This window comes from Solanum tuberosum, unplaced genomic scaffold (genome assembly GCF_000226075.1).
Source record: "Solanum tuberosum cultivar DM 1-3 516 R44 unplaced genomic scaffold, SolTub_3.0 scf00177, whole genome shotgun sequence".
In the NCBI taxonomy this organism is placed as follows: Eukaryota; Viridiplantae; Streptophyta; class Magnoliopsida; order Solanales; family Solanaceae; genus Solanum; species Solanum tuberosum.
Window position 1 is genome coordinate 431,396 of NW_006239101.1, and position 18,013 is coordinate 449,408.

At 35.1% G+C, this 18,013-nt stretch overlaps 1 protein-coding gene across 3 annotated transcripts; it reads right to left on the reverse strand.

The window, feature by feature from the left end:
• Positions 1 to 665: 665 nt before the first annotated feature.
• On the reverse strand, positions 666 to 15,484 carry LOC102601521 (TSL-kinase interacting protein 1). 3 transcript variants are annotated; one of them, XM_006354295.2, is made up of 14 exons: positions 15,310 to 15,484; positions 6,495 to 6,762; positions 6,301 to 6,383; positions 6,145 to 6,192; positions 5,912 to 6,021; positions 5,363 to 5,447; positions 4,984 to 5,260; positions 4,281 to 4,415; positions 4,031 to 4,182; positions 3,694 to 3,932; positions 3,279 to 3,609; positions 1,598 to 2,017; positions 1,382 to 1,513; positions 666 to 1,262 (listed from the first exon to the last, which is right to left on the reverse strand). In XM_006354295.2, the coding sequence occupies exons 2-14, from the start codon at positions 6,718 to 6,720 to the stop codon at positions 1,044 to 1,046; spliced, it is 2,457 nt and encodes an 818-aa protein (XP_006354357.1). In that variant the 5' UTR covers positions 6,721 to 6,762; positions 15,310 to 15,484; the 3' UTR covers positions 666 to 1,043. The 3 variants fall into 3 exon arrangements, with proteins under 3 accessions (XP_006354357.1, XP_006354358.1, XP_006354356.1); XM_006354296.2 differs by having other exon boundaries at positions 1,598 to 2,005; positions 6,495 to 6,812; XM_006354294.2 differs by having other exon boundaries at positions 6,495 to 6,812.
• Between the last annotated feature and the right edge of the window lie 2,529 nt (positions 15,485 to 18,013).

Consider the following 18,013-nt stretch of genomic DNA (forward strand, 5'->3'; position numbering starts at 1 on the left):
GATACATGAAATAAACAGAAAAGACTTTGAAACTGACTAAAAAAAAAATGTTTACGTAAATTAAAATAGAAGGAATATCACTTAACCTTTTCTACGTGTATATTACTTCTTTCTCGAAATCCAAAATTTAAATTTGAAAAATTTTACGGCATTAAATTCACTCATGTTCCAATTTCAAATTGAAATTTAATATTTGTTAAAATTTTAAATATTTTTCACATATATGTTTCATGCACCTCTGGCCAAATGACTTTGAGTTCAATAATAAACTCGAAATCCATAAAACTCTAAATTCTGACTCTACGTCTAACTTTATTTCCCGGCAAAGCCGGAACATAGGAAGGTAAATATCCTTGTTATTATATATATCTAGCAAGGAGTGACATCTGAATGTATAATTTTGTTCTTTTGATTTCATATCCATATCCATACCCACATTTTAAACCCGACTAATCTAAATTCATGTCAGCATAGAACCCACTAGAGAAAAGCACACCCTACTAAAAAAATCATATATGAGATTCGAAAGCAAAACCTTTGCACAAGGAACCATCTCATTCCATCCGTTGCATCATATCCTTTGACAGTAACGTATGGTATATAAACATTATATGGAGTATAATTCTAAGAAAAGAACAGTCAAAATTGAAGTATGGCAACATATATTGAAATTTTGGTTTCCCATGTCTATTTATAAACTTTCACATTGTTTTGGTTGTCGATTGTATAATATCAATATCAAACCTTGTTATGCCAAAGTTGAGAATTTGCAACATCTATTGAGTCAAAAAAACAAAAATAAATTGGCATTTTTACGTGCTGCACATAAAATTCTACACAATGTACACATCCAGAGACACCTGAAGTACTCTCAAGAGTTACATTTTGTACATTAGAGAGGGAATGTTTGTCCCATTTCAACCCTTTTTCTCTTTCCAAGTGCTATGCATACTTGTGCGTTGCACACATGCACGAAGTTCTGGACTTGAGATTGTTGTGACACACCTATAAGTTAGCCGAACTAAGTTTTTAAGTCGAGAAGCTTAGACTTCAGAACCGATCTTTAAATCTGAAGTCTTTACAGGTTCAACAGTAGATCCAGGTTCTTTCTTGTCCAACCCAAAGAACGAGCAATTTTGGAATGCATCCAGACTGTTAACTATGAGGCGGTTAAAACCACCAAAACTATCACTCAGAGTTATGTCTTCACTATGATATCTACATGAAGGGGCGTCCAGTTCTAGCGGTCCTAAAGAGTCTGTCTGCAGAGTTGAAAGAGATGAATTCGGTAAACACATGCCCTCAAAGCCGACATACTATATGGCTGTATATATATAACTGATGCAGCATCACTAATAGCAGAAAGGCAGGAAAGATTTACCCAATATATGCCAGAGAGCCCATTAAGATCCTTTGCAGAACCATCCAACGCTTGTGCATCCGATTGACACTCATCCACTGGGTCATCATGAGCAGGTTCACCGGTAAAGGACTCCATGTTCCCAGGCAAATCCTGCAAAAGAAATAAAAATGATGAATACACTCCATATCGAACTAACACAAAGTGATGCTTCATGAGATTCTCTTCGACATAAACCTTGATTCTTGCATCCAATACTAGGGAAGATGACTGAGCAATCCGCTGGGAATTCTCTGCACCAACATTGCTGGATGAACACTGCGCTTTGTCACTGAAAGCAACATTTTTCTTAAATGCAAAAGCATCACATGTATCTTCAGCATTCCAAATGGAAGATGCTTGAGGTGGAAGAGCCATCTGAGAATCAGCTTTGCTTTGATGTTTATATATATGAGCAGCAATTGCTGCATCAAACGAGTCACAGCTTAATGGCATCTGTGAGAGAAAATGAGAGCTTCTGCACAAAGCTGAGTCAATGCAGTCTGTTTCCTCATCATCAGGTGCATCAAAGAGAAGATCTCCAACACTTATGTTGGTAAGGCTATCTTCCCAATCCCCTGCTGAGAAAGCACTGGTCTTGCTTCCCTGCATATCATGCTAATAGGAAGCAAGTAAAAATTCAGGAATAGAATAATGACCAACTCACAACTAATTCATTGATATGCAATGCAACATCCTTTCAAAGCTTCCCTTTAACACACACCCAAATAAGAATCAAACAGGGAGAACCTCAAAATCTATTTGCTTCAACTTGAACATTTGAAGATAGAACTTCAGTTTCTCCCCAACAAGTAAAAACATGTTTTACACAATCATTGTATTGGCATGAATTGGAAACTGATAGCTTTATTTACCGATCAGACAAACAAGAGCTAAGTGAAGAATGTATTACAATATCTCTTGAGTTTCACTAAATCAGGAACTGAGTACGCAGTTCTTTAATAGCTGATCTAAAGGGGATAATTTCTTATTGTCTAATTTTGTTCCTTCTGCAATGGGTAATTTTACAGTCGGGATTTTACTGATCATTTAGAGATATCGGATAAACTACTCAGGCTTTTAGCCTTTGGGCAATCTTTTGAATAATTAGACTGTAAAAATTAACTCACAAAATATTTTTCACGGGACAAACTTCTCAAGACAGCAGCAGAGAATCAGTCCAGTCTAAATTGGGAATAACACTTGGATCCCTAGATCCCCTCAATCACTCTTTTTAGAGCAGTGAGCTTAAAAAGTAAGCTGGTTTTCTACTTGGACCAATTTTGTCGATAATTTACTCCCTGATCATATCAGCATATCTTCATGATCAGTGCCCTCATTTGAAAATGATTTCTCCTGGGATGCAACCTCAAATAGGCGGTTTCTTCCTATGGAAGTCCTTATCCTCTTTGACACGATTTTCCAGCAGATTTTACTTTGATTCCTACCTTAGACCAAAACCCAATGCCAACCATCTCGTTAAAAATTTGTACCTAAAATTGTTTCCTTAATAAGCTATTGCATCATCAAGATAAGGTGGTCTTCAACATATCTCACCTAGAGCGAAATCCGCATACTAGAAGAATAGAAATAGCCCGTATAAAGTTGACAAAACCAGGTTTGCTGAAGTTCATCATGTAATAGGACAACTCAGTAAGTTTCAAAAAGGTGTGCTATGACCCTTTTTATAAAAAAATTGGTAACGTTGAAAGGAGTGCTATGACTTTATTCATCACTCAAAAATGCAGACAATAAAAGCAAACACAAGGATAAGCTGAAAGTAAAAGAGCGAAAAGGAATTCAACTGAATTGCCAGTTCTCTGAGTTTCTATAAAGCACATGAAGCCAGAATGAGAATGAAACTAAAGAAAAAAAATACCATCTCAGTTTGTTCTGCTGTGGTTGCATCCCCGTTCTCCCTTCTATTCAATGGCAGAGTTCCATCATGATCATAAGTGTAGGTATTTAGACCCATGCTTGCTTGCAAGTTTGACTCACCAGACAGCTTGATTGAGGAGGATGTCACAGTCATTCTTGGGTTAGAAGCTAGTGGTTCTTTAGAAAATCGTACAAGTTTACCAGGGGATGATGCTAGTATTTCCGCATTATATTCATTTGTGATGTTAGGGTTAATATTTTGCATAAACGGAATGGTAGATGACAATAGTTCAAGAGGCGTTCCAAGCTCAGCATTTGGAAACCAACCATATCTAAAAGAAGGATAAATAAATCAGTCCCACACCTATTGTAGAGATAACTTCTGAAGGATAAAAAGGTAAACGTAAAACACGGACCTGAGACGAAAAACTGGAGGGCTTCCAATCAGATTATGCACATCAGCCGCACTTTGTGTAGTATCTTTCGTCCATCTCAGGGATTGCACCAGGTTTTCCATCTGTACATGGTAAGGAAAAAGCACCAGTTCTCCAGCTGCTATGCTCGAACTTCCCCATTTACGATTGAGATGCTCCAAAACGGATGACATCTTTTTTCGATTACTTAGAGTGAGCTCCAAGTAAGGGTTATGATTATCCTGACGTAGAATGGAAAGAGAAGTGATAGCAAATAAGTTTTACATCAAATGTTTTAACCAGTTAATCACAGAACAGCAAAGAGATTTACTTAACCTACCATTTCCAGGGCTCTTCTAGTTCCTTCATCAACAGGAAACAGCTGGAGCTTGAGTTTCATACAACTCTGTAAATTAGTCTCGTTTAACAGATTTTGGGATAAAGTCGGCAAAGAATGCACATTTTTGCCAACATGTTCAAAACCATTTATACCTGCAAGTTATTCATATAAAGGATAGCTGGAAGTTAGATGCATTTGACGGAACCAACAACCCTTAATGGAAACAAGAAAGCTTCAACTAACTACCCACCCTGCGAATTCTGGACCAGTCCGACATCTTTATCAATAGTTGCTCGTTCCAAATGCTCTGCAGCATCAGCTACCAATGAAACTCCAGCAATTGCAGCCTTCTCCCACCTTTTGTATGCAGCTGTTGATGCAGAACCTGCCACCCAGAGACAATACAACCGAGGGTTGAGCTCAGAGATAGCTTTGTTATTTAGGAAAATGAAAAGCAAAAGAACAATTAAAAGAAAAAAAGCCAAAGCAGTAAGGCAGACTATATCAGTCATAGAAATATCACTAATAACACTCCTCTGAACATCTCAATTAAGGTATGGAGGGTGGGAGGAAGACAATGGTTTGGCTTGCCACTGTAATGACATGTCGGTCAAATATTTTTATGATGCCATATAGCCATCTGGAAGTAGTGGAAGGAGAACAAAACAAATACTCCAATGTAAAAGTAAACATCTATACTCATTGTTATATAATAGTCCATAGTCCATACCAAGAATAATTCTTCCTACATGTAAGAGAATCTGAGCAACCAACTCAAAACATACGGAATGAGAGTAGTAGCCTAAGACCTTTAAAATCCACTTATACCCTAACATATCCAATATGAAGCAATGTGTGTCTCTAACATATGCTTTGCAAATGGATGCAGGGAAAGCATAAAAGCCAAAGAAGCAACAAATGCAATTCATTCATGAACTTTATAAATAACAAACCTGTCCTTCGGCGATGTCTAGTATTTTTCACAGAAGAGTCTACTTTTGCATTGCTTCTATTGACACCCATAGAGACATGGCGTTTTATAGAAGAGCCTTTTCCAGATCCAAATTGCTGTACGTCCTGGTTGTCAAGAAGAACCACTTTAACCGTCCGACTATCATTAGTTGACACTCTGCCATGACTTGAAGGAGATCCAGCAGCTGTAGAACTACTTTCTCCTTGAGAAGGACGCCTTCTTACATTCTTTTTCCGGTCTTTCAACAGCTGACTCTCCTTTATGACAATATAATGTACTTCAGTCCCAGCTAAAAATATAAGAAATCATGCTGAAACATGGAGCGTTATAAAGGATGAAAAGTTGAGCTCTTGACTGACCAAAGTTTCAATAAATATTTTAAATCTCCGTGGTTTCAAATGAAGCTTTGAAGCTTTACAGCTATATTTTTCCAGTAAAGACCACCTACAGACAAAGTCAAATTTAGCTATATCATTAGAAGTAGCTAAAAACATGTACAAGTGTCACAAGTAAGCTACATTTTGCTCCAAGTTTACATAATAGATTTTGTTGTGAATAGGACAAAGTTTGTGGTTTACTTCTCCAAACCAGCAAATAGGATATATTGCTGGTTTACTTCACCATAGGAAAGACATACAAGTATAGCATGCCTCTAATGCATAATTATCACAGAAATAATACTATATTTTAAAAGCATAAAAAAGGACAGCACTGATCTCATAACTTCATTTCTTACCACACAACACCATCCTTACATTTAATGCATAGCCTGCTTCTATGTCATAAAAAATAGACCAAAAGAGGGTCGTGCTGCTAATGAAATAGCACAAAAAAATTCCGACCAATAGTTTCATCAGTTTGAAACAGCCGGGAGTGAGATCAATGACTAGGTAATGGCTACCACATACCATCGCAACATTGCAGCATTAGTATCCTTGGAATTTTTGGCATCAAGACAAAGTTCTGGACCCAACAACTTGTTCATACGCCTCACTAGACGATAATAATAATGTCTGACCTGCCAAATCAAAGCCATAGAAATGTTCAAAAAAAAGAAAAGGAAAAGATAAGTGAAGCAAAAAGCATAGAAGAAAAGATATGTGGATAATTAAATAAATAAATACATCTCGCCATGTATCACCTGATCCTTGTTTTTGCTATGCACGCGACTAGTAATTTTCTCAAAATTCTGAAAAAGAAAGTGCCGCAACCACAGTAATTATTGATCCCACAAGAAAAATAAAACAAAAGAGGAAGCCAGCTTTATGCCTATATATACACCAAAATAGTGAATTACCTTCCCAACTTGTCGCAGTGCAGAGAAAAAGCTTTCTTCCTCCTGACGTGTCCATGCAGCCCATTGACGTGGCTGTCTTTTGGCTGCATTAGTAATTAATATCCCAGCAGCAAAAATGACAAGTTAACCTTCCACAACTAGAGAACGATTAAGTGTAAAACAGCTAAGATATAGCATTTATTTCCATGACGTACCTGGCAGCTGAAGCATGACCTGGTCTTGGGAGGATGGTACCAGCTGTGTCACTGCATGATCATGTGTCAGCACAGACTGCTGTGAAGCAAGATGATCTTTTGAGGGTATCACTGACAGTGCCACTGCAGGATGTTGTGTCACACCAGAAAGCCCATCCTTGCCCATAAAAGTCTCGGGATGGAGGCATGTGTCACGCTCTAAGGAGACCTGTTGTACCATTTGCATGTTGAAGTCATCCGAAGTATTAGCTTTGCATTCTATATTCAACTGCAAACACCAGAAGGTACTTCTCAAACCTCCAACAGATAAAAAAGTACCTAGAAAACAAATAAAAAACCACACAATATTCAAACAGAGAAATTTAAGATTGATTAAGTCACGTATAGTCAGTCTTGCAGAAAAGGAAGTAACATCGATCTCTTATATATCAAAATACTACTCTGTACAGATCCATGCATTAGCACATGCTCACAATATGACAACTCACGCAACCCCACCATTATTAAAGAACCTGCATGGGATACAATATTATAGAAACCTACAAAAAACCTGAAGCCACTAAAAGTAATTTGGAAATACAATATAATAGAGATCTACATAAGTTTATCATGCATGAAAAAAGAGTATCAAATGACAATTACCCACAAGTGAACGGCTTATTTTTCTTTTAATTGTCCTCCATCATACATTTTGAATACTTCAACAACCTTTCATAAATGTTCCTTAAAATATTCAAGAAATATTCACAAATCTACAATGCACACTGAGACAACTTGCAACAAAGTTTAAATCATATTGGTTCATAACTTAAACTTTATACATATGTATGTACATATGTGTCCTTACAAAATATCTATATGTGCATATGTGTGCATGCAGACATGAGCACAGAAAAAGATCTCTAGAGAAGATCAAGTAAAATTAAAATTGCTTTTATTTAGAAAACTAGTTCATTATGAGAATAAAAGCTTGACTGCATAAAGGACTAGAAGAAAAGGTAGCAATCATTGGCGGACCCAGGATTTTTGCTCAGGGGGTTCGAAGTATAAAGAAGAAGTTAAGATGGTAATGCGCGGTGAGTGTAGTAGCCTCTCGGCATACTCTTTGTACAAGAATCATAGATATTTCATTGGTTCATAAAAGTAAAGACTAAACTAATCAAAGATACCGAGGACAAAGATGCATTGATATGAATTTTAGTGGATCGATTGTATTACATAAGTTAATTTCTAAAACACGTGAAAATTAAATGATGAAAAAGGGAGCGAGACGGGGAAGAAAGATATTTACCTTATCAAGCTAAATTTAACTCACTTTATTATAGCGTATTAAACATTTCTTTTTACTTTTATCATGCTCCATCGAGCATTCTTAAAATTTCTTGTGCTTTTTATACTTTTATTTTGTAATGTTTTACTTTATATTTCACTTTTTAAAAATTTTAAATTAGTATCCAATCAATCAAATATTACTATGAAAATCGTCAAGATTCTCTAAAAGTGTGTAAAGAATAGAGTTACTAATATTATAATGCATATTCAGAAGATAAATAATTAGCATCGTCAATTTTTTTAGTTCTATATAGTTCAATTTACGAGGTTAGTCATAATTTGTAAAAAAAACAATACGAATAAATCAAATAAGTTTAGTTTCCATCTCTCTAAAATAGAATTAAAAATATAAAAGAAATTTCATGAAGTTCTAATAAATTAATATTTTTAAAAGCATGTTGACGATATTTAAGTTTCTTCATTCAATTACATCTAATTTACATTTTTTTAAAAATAAATTATATTTCTATCTCAATTTCAAGTTAAATATAATTCATCATTTTTTTTAAAAGTTATTCAAACGTATATGAAAAAGAATTACGTTGAAACAAAATGAATAATAGAAATAAAAAGAATAATATATAAAAATAAAAAGAATGTGTCTAATAAATTTAAACAAAAACAAATTAAAAAGAAGAAATGGAATAAAAGGAAAAAATAATGAAAAGGAAGAAGAAGGTTTAGCCCAAAAATTCCATTTTCCAAAGCATTAAAAAAAAAGAGGGAAAAAATGTTGCCAGTAGGATTTGAACCCATGACAAAGGGGCATTTCATGAACCACTTATCCACTGAGCCAAGTTTGTCCTTTGTTTTCAGGGGTTCATTTTAATATACACACACATAAAATCAAAATTTGATGTTATATATATAGTGTAATTTTTTGACGAGGGGGTTCGGGTGAACCCCCTAGGCTCCACCTAGGTCCGCCCCTGGTAGCAATAAAGTAACAAATTATTTATATTATTATTATGCCAAGTAAAGTCCCAAATTATTTATAGAAACTATACAGAGGTGCCATTTTTATTTTTACTTTTTTGAGAAGAAGGTAACATTTGTGTATGTTGACGACTCAGTGCAACCGCACTGAAACCATATTTACAACAAAATCTGAAAACTGAAAAACTGACTCACAATCCTAACAAGATCCTAGGTTGTCTATAATTGAGTCAGTATCCTCCAAGTATATTGGCTTGCACCAGAAACAAAAAAGTCTAATGCAATTTAGTTTGACCATCTGTAGATCACAATTTTTTCTCTCAAAACATCTTGAATTCCTTTCCTTCCATATTGTCTACCAGATGCAAGCTGGGACAATTCTCCATCTGTCTCTCTCTGCAGCTCCTACTCTTGCTTCCTCCCAACAATATAACAAGTGAGTTACTTTGTTAGGCATGACCCAGCTAATGCCCCCAAGGCTAAGAGAAATCCTCCATAGTTGTGTAGTTATCCTGCAATGTAGAAATAGATGACTAACTATCTCAACCTCTTCACCTCAGAGGTAACATCTGGAACATAACGAGAATTTCCTCTTCTTGAGTTTCTCTTGTGTCAAAACAACCTCTCTTGCCAATAACCAAGTAAAACAGACAACTTTGAAGGGGATTTTGTCTTCCATATATGCTTCCATGGTGTCAGTTGGTTTCCTTGGTTCAAAAACTTGTAAGTAAAGTTCACCTTGAATATGCCCTTGCTATCTAATTTCCACCACAGACTATCTGCTTCTTCACTAGTACCTTTAAACTCCTCCAACATTCCGAAGAACTCAATGACAAAATCAATTTCCCAGTCATTGAAGTTCCTCCTGAATTGAATGTCCCATCCTTGTTGTGTCCAGATGTCAGCCACTCTCACTTCCTGTTGTACTGCCATACCAGCTAATTCAGGGAACAAACCCAACCCTTTAAACTATCTGATCTCAGCCACTTATCCTCCCAAAAGAAATGTTTTGTAACCATTTCCTACTTTAATATTGGTGTGGTTCTTCATAAAAGACCAGAGTACTCTAATTGATCTCCACACACTAACCCCATATGGAGTAATTACTTCCTTTGTCATCCACCTATCCTCCTCGCCATATTTGATTTTGATAACCTAACTCCAGTACGCCTGAGGTTCTTGTGAATATCTCGAGAACCATTTCAATCTGAGAGCCTTACTCTGTAACTTAAGGTTTTTAATGCCAAGCCCCCCCCTGGATTTTTCCCCAAAGCTATTTGTTCCATTTAACTAGGTGACGTACTATTGAATCAGTTTCCTTATTTCCTTTCCAAAGAAAGTCCCTTCTAGCCTTGTCCAACCTCTGAATGATACCATCTAGAATGGGGAAGATGGACATCATGTAGGTAGGTAGAGCATCCCATACTGAATTTATGAGAGTAAATCTTCCTCTTAATGATAAATACTATGACTTCCATCTAGAAAACTTCTTTTCGCACTTTTCAATCACAGAGCTCCAAATGTTCATGGAGTTTGATTTTGCTCCCAAAGGCATTCCAAGATAGGTCGTAGGTAAAGCTCCTACTTCCCCACCCAGAATCTTAGACAACTCATGTTTTGTAACCTCATTGATAGGGAACAACAAACTCCTCCTCCAATTTATGTGCAAACCAGAGACTCCTTCAAATAACACCAGGATTGATCTCAAGATCAACAATTGACCTTCATCAGCATCACAAAAGATTAAAGTATCATCTGCATACTGGAGATGTGTGACTTCCAAGTTGGGGACAGAATTTAAGTTTGTTCCCACCTCAAAACCTCTTAAACAGTTAGTGCTTATTGCTACCTTGATCATACTATTCAGACCCTCCATGGCTATGATAAACAAGAAAGGAGACAGGGGTCCCTGCCTCAGACCTCTTTGAGTTAGGAAAAACCTTCTAGTGATCCATTAATCAGAACAGAGAATCTAACAGTTGAAATGCAGACTTTCATCCATTTGATCCATTTCCTTCCAAATCCCATACATGAAAGTATATTCCGAAGGTATTCCTAGTTTACATGGTCATAAGCCTTCTCAATATCCAATTTACATAATATTCCTATAGAGGTGCCATTTAATAGATAAATGTTTTAAAACTTGCAGAATTCATGTCTTACCTTTACATCATAATTCTTTTGTGCACAAACTATCAAGTTTTCCTTTTAAGAACAAAGAAAGCATGTCACGTTTACCTTTTTTTTTTTTTGATAAGATAAGTAGTATTAATAACAGCATCAAGAAGATGCAAAATTTACAAGATATGGCATTTGAGCTACAAAAAAATCTCTGGCTAACTATACAAACTATCTAAGCCAGAGCTAATGAGTTAGTAGAATCCTGAAGTTGTTCTGCATTAACAGCAGGATACAAGTTGGACCAACTAAACAAATTTTCAATGCACCTAGTCTTCAAAATGCCTAAAGCAGTTGACATATAAGCATGTGTGGAATAAATACATGTGGTAGGTCCATGATTCAAAAATGTTAGGAATTAATAATGTCAATTAAAGCATCTACATTGTTAACATATTTACAACTACAGAAAAAGGCAAGAGTCAGTAAACATGTGGGACTTTAATATGAGCAGAAATTGATATGCCAACAAAAACATCTGCGATTTCTCTCCCTCCACAAATCCACAAGATGATGCTGGGAATAGTATAGATTTTGTGTCTTCCTCCCAAACTAACTCAAATATGCATATTGCCCGATGGATCCCTAGTAGGTTTAGGAACATATACCACAGTTCCCTTACCCACAATGTAGGAAAACATTTTCTTTCTCTTTTACAATGCAAAAGTATCGACTTATAAATATGCACCAAGATGAAGCCAAAAGATTACATGGTAACACGTACTCTGTTGACTGGAATCGAAGTGTAACAATTCATGGTTAGGATCTCCTGTGAACCGGAAGCCAAAATCCTTTCTTCCTAACAAATATCTCTTGCTAGGCATACTTCATTAGCTCTCCACCTAATGTTGGAGACTTCCGGGGGGGGAGGGGGGGGGAGGGGGGAGACAGCTCTGTGCTTTCGGTAAAGATATGGCACCTAGGCCTAACTCAACCCCAAAAGCTAGTTCATGAGGGGAGGATGGCCCAAGTCCATGTAAGGAGAACACCAGTCCATTCCCCAACCAATGTGGAACTTTTACCCACTCTAACACCCCCCTTCACGTCCAGGCAGCGTGGATCGGAGTCCAAACGGGGATAGACCTAACTCTGATACCATGTAAAGATATGGCACCTAGGCCTAACTCAACCCCAAAACGCTAGCTCATGAGGGGAGGATTGCCCAAGTCCATATAGGAAACCACCAGTCCATTCCCCAACCAATGTGGGACTTTTACCCACTCTAACACTTTCAAAGCAATAACAATGTCATGGTCATTTGTTCTACCAAAACATGCCTTCACAGAAAAAGAAACATTTACCATTACTTTTCCGCCTCATGGAATGAAGCCTTGCAACCCATTTCTCCTCCCAATTTCTTCAAAAGATGAATTAAGCTCTCACATTTCCACTCATAACAAATTCTTTGATGTCCAATATGGTTATTTTGCACTGTGTTATGTTAGCTTCAGAATATGAAGTAAAGTTGAAAGGATTAGGAACTCTTCCCTCAAACGAGTGAGATCAAGCTATTGATGGTGCAAAAAACTTATATCTACAGACCATCCCCATATTTCAACATATATAATTCTTTTAATTTCCTCCCAAAACATTTAAAATATCATTCTAATGCTCCACCCTATAAGTAGAGAAACAATTTTAGTGCACCAGTGATCTTCTATGACTACTTAGCATTTGCAACTTTTCCCCACAAAACAATCTTCTTAGTGGTTAAACTTCTATAGCCATTTCTATAGAAGACTTCTATTTTGAATCTTCATATGCATGATCCTTTATTACAAATGCCTCCTTTTTCAAATATCTTACCACTTCATCCCCTTTATCAAATGGTATTGATGTTTCCTACTATTGACTTCCCCAAGTTCCTTCTAATTTTGTCTAACTGCTTTGTGACCCTGGAGCACTGACAAATTATCTTTTCTCGTGAGCTAAGAAGTTTTGGATCACTTCATATCTGAGGCCTATATGTCATGATTTGTTTTTTCCAAGTAAGGTTTGTTGATTAAAAGCACTAGAGATACTAGTATTTACATAGCAAGATTTACAAAGGAACCACACTCCCCTACAATTCATGAAAAGATTGCAGAAACCAATAGTGTTAAAGGCTCATTTAAGCATGCTCAAGTTCTGAAGCTAGGTGAATTTAGGTTGTACGCTTCACTTCACTTAGCCAGCACCTAAGTGTAGGTATCAAGGCGCTAGGGGCTAAGGCGTACGCATCATCACATGTATCTCTATTCTAGGAGGGTGGAATGTGGAAAGAAAGGAACACAAGATGTTTCAAAGAGAAGTAGATGCTATACAGAAGATCAGATAGAAATGTTCATGGCTTATGGTGTAACCTTTTTTAAACAATATTTAGTTGTCATTCCGTACGTCCTATTCGCCCTAGATTATATGAGGAATAAATCTCAGCAGGGTCCTATCTGCCCATCTTTGAACAGATAAGAAAGATATGCAATTGGCTTATGGCTTTAAAGGGATCTCTACTTCCTTCTCAATACCCTCTGCCGCTTGGAAAAGACTGTGAGACACCTCTTTACCGATAAAAAATAGATAGAAAGAATGGGTTGTCTTAATACATGATTTTGGGGCAGGGGGGAGGCTTTTCCAAAGAAACCTTTTAGTGGCCGCTCTCTTCCTCATAAATTTTAGGAGTCTTTATTCGGGTTCTTGAGTGTCCCGTTGTTCTCTCATTAATTGGTTATGGTTATTCCTCTCCGTTTGTATCTCTTTTACCAATTTTGTTCACAAGATTGAATGGAAAATTCTCCTCCAAAGCCTCGATTCAATTGTTCAAAAAACAACAAACACAATCGGAAAATAGATTAATTGTTGAGGGAACATTATTAATGAACTTCCTACATTTAAGGACAAAATATTTAGCGATCAATACTAGTCATTTAAATTGAATTAGAAACTGGACTGCACTTTTGCATCAAAATCAAAATTTTAAATTTGTTTTTGAACTTAATTTGCAAGATCTTTACTTCATTAATTTCACTTAAATATAATTTAATTACTTTTTTTAAGAAGCTTTAGGTACTTCATTTTTATGTTACTTTTAACGATGGCGATGTCTGATTAAGCATGTGTGCACCTCAAAATTCTACCAGGTACTTGTTTCCTCCCACCAGCACAAGAACCGACCATCTGTGCAGTTGGGCCAATTGTCGGACATTGACATCGGTGGAGGGATGAGTTGTTTGTCTCCTTATACTCACCTCATAAGCTAGCTTTTAGGTTGATCACCGAACACATGTCAGATGACATTGTGATCAATAAGGCTTTAAGCTTCTCATAACTAATTCCTCCGTTAGGTTCTCCCTCTATTTCATTTTATCGTAAGGTGATTGACTAGGCAATAGGCACAAACTTTAAGAAAGAAACTAAGAAAGATTGACTTTCGGAACTTGTCATCTCAAGGATGCCATGATACTTTTGTGGCTATAAAACTATGTCATTAAGCATAAAATGAGAAGTTCAAAACTAAATTGTTTCTAAAAATAAAAAAAAGTATCATCCTATATGGAACAAACTAAGAAAAAATAAAAAATGTCACGCACAATGGAACAAAGGGAGTAATTGCGTTTAGCCTTCCATGTTACAAGATTGTAACACTGCTATTCTTTTATCCTGTCTTAATTCATTGCTCAAATAGACAATTTCCAATCCCACTAGACATTATAAAGGGATGTGTAGTGAGAGAATCAAGGCAAAAGGTTTTTGGAGTTATTACTATAGTCCCACACTTAATTCATGAGATTCAAGAGGGAATATCAAATAGCTATTACTTTCCCGTGCTCGGTTTTAAGTGTAACTAAAGCTCCACGACATTCTCATCCATATCTCATGCTTATAGTTCTCTAATTACACACTTCCCTAATACATTTTCGTCCAAAAACTTAAAGCTTGGCAACATATTCAGTTTAATTTAGTCTTTTTGATGCTTACAATAGCTAGATTTATTGGTTCTTCCATTACATTGTACTTTGTAGTCTCGGTTATATGATTATATCCATCAGAAATCAAGCAAATTTTATCATTACCACATCAGCTCATTAAACAGACAATAAATCGACACACAAAAAAAAGAAGATCTGAAGTCCTAAAATTAACCAGATATGATGCTCCAATTACTAAAATTGAACATAGAAAATGTCTAAAATCACCAATTTTGAATTTCCATGGACCACATACAAGCTTCCTCAGGAAGAATGCACTATATAATTCTATATCCATAGTAATCAGCAACAAAAAATCAAACTAAACCTCTTTAATCTAAATATTGAGAAAATAAAACAGGAATAATTAGAGAGGAATCGCGAAATTCAGGTCGGTTTCCGAATACGAAGAGTTAGATAGTTACCGTGAATCAACCGGAGAAGTTGACGGAGAAGAACACCGTCGGGAATCCAAGCGGCAAGTCGGCACCGGCAGGAAGCAGCAGGTGGAAAGAGGAAAGTAGATTGGAATTACGGATGGATTCAATTGGTCAGAGAGGAAATTGAAAAGGAAAGGAAAAAGAGAGGAACAAAAAGTACAATATGAGGAAAATTACAGATGAAAATCTCCCCTTCAATTGTTTTATGGTATTTGTATTAGGGTCCGACTAACTCGAAATTTAAGTCAAGACTAAACACACTTTGTTTGGATTATGAATTATTTTATAATTTATTGTGTTGTATTATATTATCTTAATGATTATAATGTTTGGAAAGATTGTATCGTACTCCATCGTTTCATAATAATTTTAATGATTACGATGATTGAATAGATTGTATCGTACTCAATCATTTCATAATGTCACACATATATAATTTAAATGATAAACCTACAAGGAAAATTTGATACGAGATAAAGCTACTATAAAAAAAGATAAATAAAAGATAAAACAAGATTAAATAAAATAATAAATATCCTCTCCATCCCATTTTATGTGGCACCAATAAGAAATTTTTTTGAAACTTGTGATCTAAAATAATCTATACATATTTGTATGATTGAAAATCATTTCTTTAAGGGTAAAAGGGGTATTTTAAAGTTAAATTATTTCTGATTATAGAAATATGACATTCTTTTTAGAATGGACTAGAAAGGAAGGGTGTAACATAAAATGGGACAGAGGGAGTACTGGGATAACAACGCGATCATACCAAATCAATCCTTACACAAATAAGACTTTTTGACGTTACATAACGATACGGTATGATAAAGTTTAAGTAAGAATCAAATCAAACATTATTTTTAAATAAACAATACAATATAATGAATATCAAACATTTGGTATTGAAGGTGTCATAGACAAAATTGTTCCGTAGATTGGAATATATTCTTGCAATATATATGGATAACATGCCCTATCATTGTAATACAATATGGGATAAATAATTTCATAACTTATTAAGACCCCTAAATAAACACATGATAAAATAATTATGCATTTTATCTCGAAATTGTTATCACTTATCTCTCATATCAAACGATCCCATGGTAGTATCATATTTTAGGGTCTTTATATTTATTAGAAATGTAACTACCATTAAATTATTATCCTAATTTTTTTATAGAAATATTAGATTATATATCATTTTAAAATGGAAGATCAATCGACTTCTAGTGTATCAACACAACATCATTTTGATTATTATTTTAAGTTACGCGTTTGCACGTGTATTTTATTTTAATGAATATTTTATATATATCCCCACCCCAATCATATTATATTTTAATGATAATTTGATTTCACTATTTTCATTATATCCGATATTTCACTTCCATTTTGTTGATGATTGATAAAATTGATGATTGATTTTAAAAAATAAAATATAATGACGGATTTGTAGGTAAAAATTGAACTTTGTGGTGGATCTTTATAATTTTTGTGCGAACGAAGGTGATAGCATGATTTTGATGATTTGTTTATTATATATGGTGAAATTTGTGGTTGGTGTGGTGAGACAGGAGCTTGCAAAGCTTAAAAAGAATGTTGCAGCTTAAGATTTTTTTTACCTCTGCGTACTTGAAGAGAAAACTCTGTTTGTTTTGTTTTTATTTTCTTTTACATTTTTGCTTTGTTTTAGATTTATTGGGAAGTTATTTATGTGTGTTTATGATGGTGAACACAGAACGGTTTGTTTCAAGAAAATCTTGCTCAGTTATTTCATATTGTCTTGTTGCACTTTAAAAAAAAAAAAAATTACGATGAAATATATATAGAGATTTGGTATGAATATGATGACAATATTAGTCGTTCCATGGTAGTGTCATGGAAGAAGAAACAATTGAATCTGACATGGTATCTGATGTGGCAGTGAGATGGTATCAATGTGGCGTAAATGTGATACATATTCCATTGTGAGAGTGGTACTATACATCGCACGTAGTAAATAAAATCACTTTTTAATAGTAAAGGTGTGTAATAGGTCGTCATAATAGTTGAAGCGTGTAACTGACTTTTCGATACTAGTTTGAGGGGGAATTTATGTTTTTTCCCATTAGTAAAAGTAATCAGGCATTCTACGATATATTCTTACAAGTAAACAATCAACACTACAAAACTCAAAATTCTTCGTGAAACATTTAGAGAAGACGGAAATAATATTTTATGTTGGGAAGAATAGCGAATGGGCAAGTGTAACATCAATACACTATCTACATCTACACATTATAGAAGAATGAAATTCTATTGTTACCAATATAGCACATTAATTGTTACCAAAGATTCTTTCTTTTTAAAGAAAAATGAATATATGCATATAAGAACACAACTATTTTAGTAAAGTCACAAAATAAAATATTTATATTAGTTATTTTATTAAGTATTCAACACCAAGCAACTTAGTTATTATTTATCAATTTAAATATCAGTATCAAACCATTCAATATATTAGTAGTTATCACTTTTCATGATTCTTCTTCGTTCATTAGTTCTCATATATATATATATATATATGTATTTCAGAATACGTTGGAATTATTTGTGAAAATATTATGCAATTACCTAAGTTTTATCCATGATGATGTACTGAGAAATTTTGACAAATATCTAGGAGGGGGAGGGGGGGGGGGGA